Consider the following 11,336-nt stretch of genomic DNA (forward strand, 5'->3'; position numbering starts at 1 on the left):
AGGTTTGGTCGCAAGCGAACGTTGAGTGCGTTTCTGTTCCTGGGAGGATTGGCTTGTCTTATTGTCATGTTTCTTCCTAAAAAGAAAGGTAAATATTTAATTTTGTTTCTGGAGTATGTGATAAGAATTGGTAAACACGACATCCTACAGCCTAAGAATTTGATGGTTGCCAGTAGATTAGGCTCATACCACATGAGAGTCTCAATTTTTGAAGCCAGGGAATCTAACTCGCAAGAAGAATAAGCAGCAACCTTCCAGAGACCTTGAGGAAAGCTTGTTAGAAAGATTTGGATTTGAACTTTTGTCTTTGGATTTTGCCCTTTACTTCTCATCACATCAATCACTCCTTTTCAGTGTTTCTGACTTAATCCCAAAGAATGATGTTTCTTGGGGCACCTCCATTAGCCAAATGATATGTCAGTCTAAGTAGTACCCCTGCAACTTGTGTGTATCTCTCAAAGTGAAAGACCGATGTCAAAAGATCCTAAGAATTCAATCTTGGGGTAAGTTTCCATCTTTTCCTCGCTGCTCTGTAATGTTCAAGACTGGTGTGATTGTGGTATTAGTAATGTGGCCTTATAACTTACAGTTCAGAGAGCATTCTGAAAACCTTATGAAGTGAGGGATCTTTAAGAAATGTGAAATGAAATGTTTGGGGGATTTTTTTTTGAGACACACTAATGTTCATATCTTGATTTTTGGGTGTTTTTCAAAATGGTAGAAACAAAATTGCACAGTGAGCAGTTTTTCCTTTTAAAACTAGGTACATAAATTCATCTCAGTTTGTAAGATTTGTGCATGTGTAACACTTGCCATAAGGAGAGAAAATGCTTCAAACATTTGAAGCATGATTCAAAATGATTAAACATTTATGATGAGAGTGCATAAGTTGATCTAGATGGCAGTGAATCTAACAGGTAAAACTTTCTTTAAAGGGGTGCAGCTGGAGTTTCCAGGAATATTCCAGATGCTCAGAGATCTTCTGGTTAGGCTGGTACCAGTCATCAAGTAGTTTTTGCCTATCAGTCCAAGTATAACTTGTGAAAAGAAGGAGATTTTCAGAGGCTAGAACTGCAAGACCCCGGGAAACCAGCTGTGTGCTGAACTGACAAAGTCAGCCAGGAGCGGAGTGCCTTAGGAAGGGAAACGGCTGTCTGGCCAGCAGCAAGCACTGGTCTCTATGGAGCATGGTTTGTTCTGAGCAGTAGTAGCTTACGCTGTAGCCTTTCTGGTGGGCACTTAGTGCGTGTTCTGGTGTGCCTAGTATAAATGAATAAGCACTGGCCCTTCTGACGAAACTGAGCTGGATGGGATATTTGGTATTCTTTACAGCATCTTCCTGTCTTTTTTGTTTTTCTTCCAATGTAATAACGTTAGAAGCACGTTACCATACTATGGAATTGACACTGAACAGGGCTCTTGTTACTAAAAACCAACTTGCTCACTTTTGAAAAATGTATCTGTTATTTTCTTCAGCTTACTGACAGAACTAGTTTAGTATTTTATCAGTGGTAGACTCAGAAAATGTTCAGTTTTAGTTTCCCCTTTTAGTATGTTTATAGGATTTTTATCTTGCATTTCTAAAATTTGATGTTCTGGTAGAGCCTCAATGCAGGATTTCAGTGCTTTAAAAATGTCACTTACTGTTACACTGGGGAGAAGGAAAGGAAAACTCAGTTTCTCTTTTTCTGGTATTGAGCAATAGTTCTATTCTGCAGTCTCTAGGACTCTTCAGTCATTTAACACAGTCTTTTTCTATGGGATTATGTTTAATAGAATGGAAAATAGCTTTGGGCTATTGGCAAGTCTGCCATGAATTTAAAATTAATTTTTTCAGTTATTTTTTCATTGAGAGTTTTATTATTATAGAGAGTTTTCGTCTTTGTACACATCTGATTGCACTGATGAAGGTAATGAATCTGTATAAACAGAATATAAATTATGTTGAATGATTTCTGCCATTTCTGCCTAAAAGAAAGCTCCTTGGATTCTCCTGAGTTTTGAGAGTTCTCCCAAAGGTACAGATCACCTCTGACAAATACTGTCCTTTGATAGAAAAATACTTGGCTGTTATGGCAGATTCTTCAGTAGATTCCTTTTCACTCCATACTGTTGTGTGACTGAAGTGGTTATGGAGATGTACTTGAGTGCTCCAAAGCCTTACAAGGGTCACGTTTTCTCTATCAGATACTGGAGTGTTTGCAGTGGTGAATAGTCGCTCTCTGTCTTTGCTGGGGAAACTGACAATCAGTGCTGCATTCAACATCGTCTACATCTACACATCAGAACTTTATCCCACAGTGATCAGGTAACAGGAGTTAATTTGAAGGTCTTAATTTTTATGGTTCTCTCACCTGATCGCCTTTTACTACTTCTCCTACTTTTTTTCTATTAACTATACCTTTTCATTTGAGATTTTCAGTTACGTGTAATGATTATCTGTAGTTTTATATGCTAAACTTCTTCCCTTGTCCTCTTCTCACTTCCTCTTCCCTCCAATTTGCAGTATTTCTCTTCAGACTAACTGTATTCTTTATGTAACAGTAAAGTAGTCCTTTGGCTGCTTTGTATGCTGACAGCCCTCTCTCCACTAATGAAGGCAGCAATAGTATTGCTGTTATTTCTTTAATGAGTGATACCTGCAACTTTCTCAGTGCTTTGTAAACCAGACAACTCTAATAAACATTCATACTTGCTTAACCAGCAACACTGAAGAGGGACTGGTCAATAAGCTTTGTAAAAGCAACTTGATGCTTCATAGGCAGTATGTAAGCAGCAGTAAGGTTTCAGTCACTAGAGGCAGAAGTACCCCATGCTTGTGCTGACAGAGCAGACAAAAGCATCTATCATACAGGTGCAATTTTTAATAGAAATTGAACCAGGTATTATTGTTGCTGATCAACCACCAGTGAAACTGTACTGTGGTGTTTTTCATGGGTGGGCGAATCTGCTGATAAATAGGATTTGGATAAAGGAATTTAGCCAAGGTTTCAGGCAGAGACAAGAAGCGTAAATGACATCACACTTTTTTTTTTGCCTCTCTGTGTGTGTATGGATGTTAGAATCCTGAATGTGCAGGGGATTTTTGCTTCTCTTTAAGCATGAAGCGTACATTTTAATTATTGTCTTGGGATGCTTTCAGTTATACTTGACTTTTCCTTGCCATTTAACGTGGTCAGGCTCATGACTGAGGTGGTGTGATTTTATTTTTTTTTCCCTTGCTCAATGGCACTTTTCAAAAGTCATAATTTCTCCTGTGCAAATGTCACTGATTAATGATTTCTGTTTTCTTCTTAGGAATGTTGGAATGGGTGCCTGCTCCATGTTCTCGCGTGTTGGTGGAATCATTGCTCCTTTCGTCCCTTCGTTGGTTTGTCTAAACTTCTCACTGTTTTATGTATATTTTTGTTTTGTGGCTCTGATGTATCAGAGGCTTACAGAGGTGGGAATATTTTGGATAAATTATGTAAATTGCATGTCTTAACAGTATCATGGCAGGCCAAAGGCATTGCAGTATAACCTATGTGATTAGACAAAACCTCAACATTATTTAGTTCAGAAGGTATTTTAGCCCTGTAAGAATTTTGGGACTTAGTGGGCGATACAGCATGTAGCATAAAGGCAATATAGCATGTAGCATATCGCATACAGGCACCTATAGGTGATATCGGCAATATGTAATTTACCCAATTTTAAACCCGAAGCAAGCAGTATCAAAAAAACCACATTGTTAAGAGATCTGCATCAAGTTAAAGTACATGGGCTCAATAACTCATGTTTCTGAGAATAAATTTGTTTTACTATCAGTGCTCTTCATTGGATTTCCATGGCTTATCAGCGAAGTGGTTTATCTTTCAGTGAATGAAGATGATGGTGTGGAGAGCTGATATAACAGCAGGGCTTTTTAGCACAAACTTTACAGCAGTCTGTCAAGGCAAAACAAAATTCTGGAGAACTAAACATGGGGATGGTGCCATTATTTTCCTCTATGTTCACAGTCGTATGTGTATGCAGGTAGAATAGCGTGCCAGTTTTTTACGCAAACTGCTTGCTGAGGTCAAGTGACAGTTCCTTTAATGTGACAGATTTCATCTGGAATAACTCCTCTCTGCCATTTGCCATCTTGTTATGTCAGGCAGAGGGCTAGCAAAAGGGCAGATGAGCACAGCGAGCCTTTTAATCTGCAGAATGAAACATTGGGTAGGTGAGAGTGCGAGCATCTCTGGGGTACAACAGGCAAAGCCAAGACTGGTGCAGATCTCCCAGGCAGATTTAATAGGCAGCTTTTATGTAGCAGTTGAGGTATCCGTTATCTTGTATTTAGCAGAGATTTCTCACTGCAGGAGACACAAATCTTGGATCACCATGTTTGAAGGGGTCCCATGAAAGTGAAAATAGCTCTTTTTAAATAACAGATTAACATTGATTTGAGGAAAGAATTAAGTATTTTTGTGTTTTGGAATTTCTTCAACTATTTTAATGCATTTTCTGTATTTTTTGTCTGGGGATCTTATCAAAAGGGTGGGAATGAGAAAAGTTAATTGCTGAGATAAGAGATGAAATATTACTCACGTATTTGATTGCAGTCTGTTATTTTCTCAATTTAGAATTGTTCTTTATACAAAGTGGGTTTTTGAAACAAACAGCTAAGCTCTTACCTTTTTTTAAAATGAGCCTGCTTTACTGGTGGTATGAGAGTGAATGTACATATTTTGGAGCTATATTGTAGATGACTCATATTTTTGCACACACCTTTCCCCAGTGTAGTTTTCCTTGTAACAAGCCATGTGAAAACAGGGCATCAGAGGAGGAGTATAAACATTGCTTAGACTGTCAGGGGTGATGACAGGAAGGCCAAAGCTCAGTTGAAGCTAGAACTAGCAAGGAGCATAAATAGGGATTCCATCAGCCAAAGGAAATTTTGAGAAAATGTTTAGCCTGTTGTTGAATGGGATGGGCATCCTGTTGGTGGATGAGATGGAATAAGCTGAAATACTTAACACTTTTGCTTTAGTCTTCATAGGCAAAGCCTGACCCCAAGACTCTGTGCATATCAGCACAGCTGAGGAAGCAGAGGGCCAGCAAACAGTGGAGGAGCAATAGTTCAAGAACACTTAAAGCTGAAAGCTTTCCATTCCATGGGATAGGATTCCCTAGGAGGTGGTGAAAGAGCTGGCTGTGATAGTGAGGCAAGTGTCCACCATCTGTGATAAACCGTTGTTGTAGAGAAAGGTCACTGATAACTGGGGGGGGAGGGGTGTCTTGGTTTGAAAGACAGGTGTCTGCGGAGGAAGGCAGGAGCCTCCCTTGAAATGGAAAGTGCAACCCCCTTCCCTCCAAATTATTATAATTTTGAAATTAACGGGCCTTCAGGCAAAGATATGGGGAATAGGAATAACAGTTCTTTACATATATATATATATATATATATATATATATATATATATATATATATATATATATATATATAACACAAGGCAAGGAAAAAACAAACAACCCACTGGTTTACACTGACAGAGTCAGGAATACAACATGACACCCTGTTAGGGTGGCAGTAGCAGTCCGATAAGATGCTGGCTGCAGTCCTCCTGAAGCGATGGATGTAGTTCTGTGGAAGCAGCAATCACGTAAAAGAGTCTGGTCTTCCTCTGAAGGTCCAGTGGTAGGTAGGTAGCTCTTGTCCTCTGGAACTCCAGTGGAGGGAAAAGCTCCTCCGGGAATCCAGTGGAAGAAGGCTGCTAGGGTGTTCAAAATCTCAGTTTTTATTTGGCATGGACTGCTTGGCTCCTTCCCCCTCGGGCGGAGCATCTCACAATGGGATGGGGAGTCGTGAGGCAGTTCCTTGATGGGCCATTACCAGGAGATAGTCCAGGAGCGAGTTATCGATGGGTCAGGCGATAAGGCATTGTTGTGCCCATTGACAGAAGATAGTCCAGAGGGGGGAGGCAGGGAGCACCGCCCCACCTGGTCTCAACAGCTCCTGAAGATGGTAATAGAATATTTTTTTTTTCCTTTTGGCACATTTTACACTGTAACCTAGGACAGGGGGAAAGCTAATGCTGTGTGTCTTTAAGATTAGAAAGTGGATCTAGGGAGTTAGTAGAGGCTGAGCAGCTCAAACTCTGTCTCTGGGAAGATTGTAGGACGTGACCTCTTGGAGTCTGTTTCTGAGCATGTGAAGGCTAAGAAGGTAGTCAGGATCAGTGAACATGGATTTACTAAGGACAATTCATTCTCAGACAGTTTGGTTTGGTAGTCAGCCATTTTGTCACATAAGGTAATATGGGTGAGGAAAGGGAGGAGAGCAGGAAAGGCTATTGTAAGGCTTTTGACACTGTCCCACAGGATTCTTGTTTGGAAGCTGAGGAAGTGCTTCCTGGGTGAAAGGAATATTATTAGATTTGAATGGTAATGCGTGGAGCACGAGGCTCAAAGGGATAGTGACAGGCTAAGTATTTGGTGGCTGGTTACAAGTGGAAGAGACAGAGTAGATCCTCCTCGTATTTTTAGAGGATGTGAAATGATGAGGAGTGATGGACACACCAAATGGTAGATCTTGAGTCCAGTAGGACCTTTTGGGCCAACACAAATCCCTTGAGGGCCAATAAGAAGAATAAAATTCAGTTGCTGGTGTGGACTAATTACTTGGTCAGTACAGGCTGGGAACCAACTCGCTGAGTAGCATCCTTGCTGGAAGAGACCTGGGGACAACAATGAATGACAAGTTTAATGGGAGCTAGCAGTGTCCTCCATCACAAACAGGCAGGCTTCACACTGAGCTGTATCAGGCCCAATTCAGTAGGTGGCCCACAGATTAAGTTCCCTCCCAGTTCTAGAGGGATGTTGAAAAATCTGGGGAGGGTCCAGTGGAGGGTAACCAAGATGGTCAGAGGCCTAGAGCACATGGCTTCAGATGAAAGCTTGAGGGAATAGTGCACCTTTGATCTTCCCAGCAGCGTGGAACAGTTCAGCAGGGGTCAATGGCCACAAGTTTTGGCTTGTGGGTGAAGACAGGAAACTTGGAAAATACTCTGAGAGGCTTAATGCAGCCCTGGAACAGTCCACTCAGAGGTGGAATCTCCATCCTTGAAGTTTTTTCAATACTTGTTTACACAAAGCTATGATTGACCTGATGTAGTGTTGACTGTAGTTGTGCTTAGAGTAGGTGATTGGCCTAGATGACCTCAAGAGATCTCTTCCAACCAGTACGTCTGTGATTCTGTAATATCTCTTCCCTACTACAATGTGACGTTGCGTTTGTTAAAAAGTACAAATGTTATGGAAAATAATTAAGTGTAAATTCAGAGGTGTTTCTTTTAAAGTCCATCCCAAAATCTGTATGGATCGAATAGCATTTATAAGATGCAATTGACAATGTTGATTAAAAAAACCCCAGTAGGATTGATAACTTTTCTGCTAAATATGAACACAAACACTTGCCAGATTGAATGGTTGTAAAGGTTAAGTGCTTTAATGTGTAGTATGAACTAGAGGGAACCACTCTCAACTGAACTCTCTCTGTTCTTTTTTCCAGAAATCTGTACAGTGGTCTCTGCCTTACATTGTGTTTGGAGCGACTGGTCTTTTGTCTGGGCTCTTAAGTTTGTTGTTGCCAGAGACCTTAAACAGCCCTTTGCTAGAAACTATTTCGGACCTGCAGGTATGCTCGTACTGGAGGCTGGGTGATGAAGCCATGTCATTGCAAGCCCTAGATGGCTCACAGGTATATTCATTTTTTTTTTCCTAGTACTTTTTTGTTCTGTTTATTTCAGCTGTCAGCTTGAATATGCCACACTCAATAGATTAGGATAGCGATTCTTGGCCTGTGGAGGATAGGCCCCAAGGAGATAGAGAATATAGTTTAGTAACCTTACCATCACAACTGAAATGTTGTCTGGAAATGCAGGCTGAACCATAGCTGGGTTAATTCATCCCTTCAAGGCCAAAAGCTTACAATCTTTTCCTTTGGGATAAAGGACTCGGTGGTGTCTGTGCATCTCTAATCTCCAGGATGGATTGCTGCAGCATGCTTCTTGCAAAGCCGGCCACTGAAGTCTGAGAAGCCTTAGAGGTTAAAGAAAACAGAAGCCTGTTTGTGAAGGGCAGTTCTCGAAGGCAACACACTGTACTGCTGCTCTGCCCTGCCCTGGCTGTTCTGCAATGTCAACTGTTAGGTCTGTCCTAGGGAGTCTTTAAATGGGTTAAAGCTAGACTGACATCTGAGATCTGTCCCACTGTTGATTCTGGGAAACGTTGCAACTACAAAACTCCCAGGCATAAGCATAAATCAATGCGGCAGCAGGATGTTTTTCAGTGAGGTTTCCTTGAATGTTGGGTTTTTTCTATCACTTCATACTTCCTTTTGTCAAACTCCTGGACACCTTTTGAGGTGTGTACATCTTCCAGTTGTGTGGAGGTTTGTTTCTTATATGGCCGCTCCTCTGAATGGAGTGGGATTAGAAGTAGCTAGAGAGCTAGAAGTGAGTGTTTGAATTTGAGTAAGGTTTTAATGTTTAAATCCTGGTGCCAAAATTTTCAGTATCGTTGGACTAATAAAAATTGAATAAGTGGTCAAAAGACTTGAAGAGCAACTCAGAACAGAAAATGTTAGTTGTCCCTTGAGGCTGAGATGAGACAGGGTCCCTGTAACACCTTTTACTTTCATTTGATTAATTTTTGGTCAAGCAGGCTGAGATTCACACATAGTCATAAACTTATTTTCACAGAAATCAGGAGGCAGAGTAAAATTTATTTCTAGAATGAAAACAGTTGCTTCCTTTCAAAGGCTTCGATATGTTGCCTTGTTTACCCATTTTAGCTGTAATAATTCTTGACAGGACAGCCCAGTTTAGTGACAAAAACACCCTTGAAGAAAGCTTGAAAGAGGCAGCCCTGTAACAATTAATTTTATATTTTGCCTACTTTGCACGCTCATTTTATAAACATTTTTTAGCCGTACTGGATAATGTGTTATGGCACCACATTCTTCATGGCTACACAAATCCATCATACACATTTATGTCAAATTTACACCAGCTGTTATTTTGGTAATTACATCATTATTGCATCTTAACAGTGCAGATGGCTTACTAACAAAAAACAATTCTAGCAAACAGTGCGGGCGTTACAACTTAGAGGGGGGAAAGTCACATTTTTATTTTCCTTTCTAACCAAGTAAGGTCAGTATTGCCCTTGGTGACAAGTATTGTCTGTGTATCAGTATTTGCACAACTCGGGTTTAAATCTTCCTTGCTTACACTTCTGCAGGCTTCTTAAGAATCCCCCCTGAAAGGATACACACACGCACAAAAAAAAAGAGAACATTCTTCAGGAACAGTTTTCCCCAGATGGATTAAAATTATTGAATCCAAATGAAAAAAAGTTGTTGGTTCAGGCCTGAAGTAATCCTGTAACTTCAGAGAAGTTATATCTCGAATGTCTGTGACACATTAGGCGTTTATTTTAAAGCTCACAAAGAAAGTGCTGATAAAATGAAAAGTTGTTAAACATTAACCCTGTTTGACAAGGCCATGGAGAGGTCTTACAAAGCTGCTGTAAGAAAGATGTAGAATTTATTTGGCATACCCTGAATTCCCCCTGTGGAATCCATTGTCCTTTTGTACTACTTTTGAGATAACATGCGTTCTGATTGCCCAGAATGGAGGTTTTGTCCCTGTTAACATACATGAATGTGATATTCAAGTTGGACAGCATCCAGTGATAGCCTGACTTTCCTCAAATAATTTTAGAAATCAGAAAAAAGCATAACATGATTCCCTTTATAGCTTCTGACAGGTCTTAGTGCTCAAACTGTTTGAAATTCCTTTGCAGTTAACGCACATTGCTGTAGCAAAACCCCTCTGAGGACAGATCTAAAGCTACAGATTTTGCTTGCATGGTACTGTCAGTCAGGAACATGATTTCCATTTCTCTATTTTTCACCCTCTCTCTCACCCTTCTTTGCATATGACTAGGCAGGCAGAAGTCTTAGGGTGGATGCAAGCATGCTGGAAAAAAAATCCAAAATACTCAAACTAGATGGAGTTTATACTGGCAAGAATATCTTTTTAAGTGGAAGAATTTGTATCAGTTCTGTGGAAGAATGCTACACTGGCCAAAGAGAAATTAGCTGTAATAGCTGGCTTTATAATAGCTGACTTTAGTTTGGGTATATGAGATAAATTATGTTGTTAAAAGGATTCCGGCTGGAGTAGGTATGCCTCTAATAGGGAGTTTACTTTCTGAACATATGAAGTGGTAATGTTTTTTTCTCTTTTCCATAACTCCTTTAGTTAGTACTGCAGGGGGATCTTTTTAATCAAACTTGCATAGGAAAATTCCTATGCTACACATGGAGTAGTAACAACTCAGGATGGCGAAGCTTTTACCCGATCAAGTAATCTGTGTTCTGAGCCTCTGTTTCCAGTAGCTCATCACAGAGTAGGGACTTTAGACTTAGTTTAAAGCTGAGTAGATTATCACTTCAGAACCGTTCTAGCCAGTCTCTCTCCTGCATGTATTCTCTAATGTACTGATGGACCAGAGAAAGTCCATCTGCTAGAAGCACATCTCTTTAAAAGAGATTTTGAAGAACCAAGGACACAAGTCTTAATTCACGTAATGTCTTTCACAAAGTTTTAATACAGTGATCTCACCTGTCTTTTCTTACTTTTTCTCTACCAGATTCTGATAGAGGTATAATGGTTCATGCTTACGTATCTTGAGATGGATTTAGTGGCTTCTGTGCTAACCTGTGACTGCATTTCTGTTTCTAGTCTGGAGACAAAGACAGTTCTGCAGGGAGTGGAAGTGAAGATGAGGAGTTCTATGATGCTGATGAAGAGACTCATATGATCAAGTAAAGAAAAGAAGAAACATTAGCCTATTTTATGCATTTTCTTACTTGTCCAGTCAGTCCATCTGTGAGACAAGTACTGGGGACCTTGCCTGTCAGGAATGTAATTGGGCAAGTGCCTGTGTTTTTCCTGACTAGGAGAGGGGTTTGATTACTGTTCAGACTAAGTATGCCACTGATGTTCTTCAGATGAGACAGCTGTTCAAATTCTTGTGGTTCAGAACGACAGTGCATGGACAACATTTGAAGCCAGGTGAGACAGCAAGGGTGGGATCATGTAATTCTGAAGCCTAGGAAGGTACCTAGGCTTAGACAGATTTGGACAGCTCATCAGTGCACGTTTGTATTTTATTTTCAAGGTGGTTGATTTTGATTCAGTATAAGTTGATAAACTTGAAAACATCCAGGTGGTTTTTCTTCTGTAGAGCGGAAGTGGTCACAGAATGTGCTGTGTGCTACTCCAATGGGAACAAGTTCCTGA

General features: G+C 40.3%; 1 protein-coding gene across 2 annotated transcripts in view; it reads left to right on the plus strand.

The window, feature by feature from the left end:
* The window catches only part of SLC22A15 (solute carrier family 22 member 15), a 35,394-nt gene extending 24,532 nt beyond the window's left edge, over positions 1-10,862 (plus strand). Inside the window, exons 8-13 of one of the 2 annotated variants that reach the window (XM_086464445.1) lie at positions 3-130; positions 722-763; positions 2,188-2,308; positions 3,298-3,370; positions 7,535-7,723; positions 10,776-10,862. In XM_086464445.1, coding sequence (XP_086320571.1) covers positions 3-130; positions 722-763; positions 2,188-2,308; positions 3,298-3,370; positions 7,535-7,723; positions 10,776-10,862 — 640 coding nt within the window. The remainder of the gene's footprint in view (positions 1-2; positions 131-721; positions 764-2,187; positions 2,309-3,297; positions 3,371-7,534; positions 7,724-10,775) is intronic. The other variant, XM_086464450.1, reaches the window with a different exon arrangement.
* The last annotated feature ends 474 nt before the right edge of the window (positions 10,863-11,336 follow it).

This window comes from Leptosomus discolor, chromosome 1 (assembly GCF_034619465.1).
Source record: "Leptosomus discolor isolate bLepDis1 chromosome 1, bLepDis1.hap2, whole genome shotgun sequence".
Taxonomy (NCBI): domain Eukaryota; kingdom Metazoa; phylum Chordata; class Aves; order Leptosomiformes; family Leptosomidae; genus Leptosomus; species Leptosomus discolor.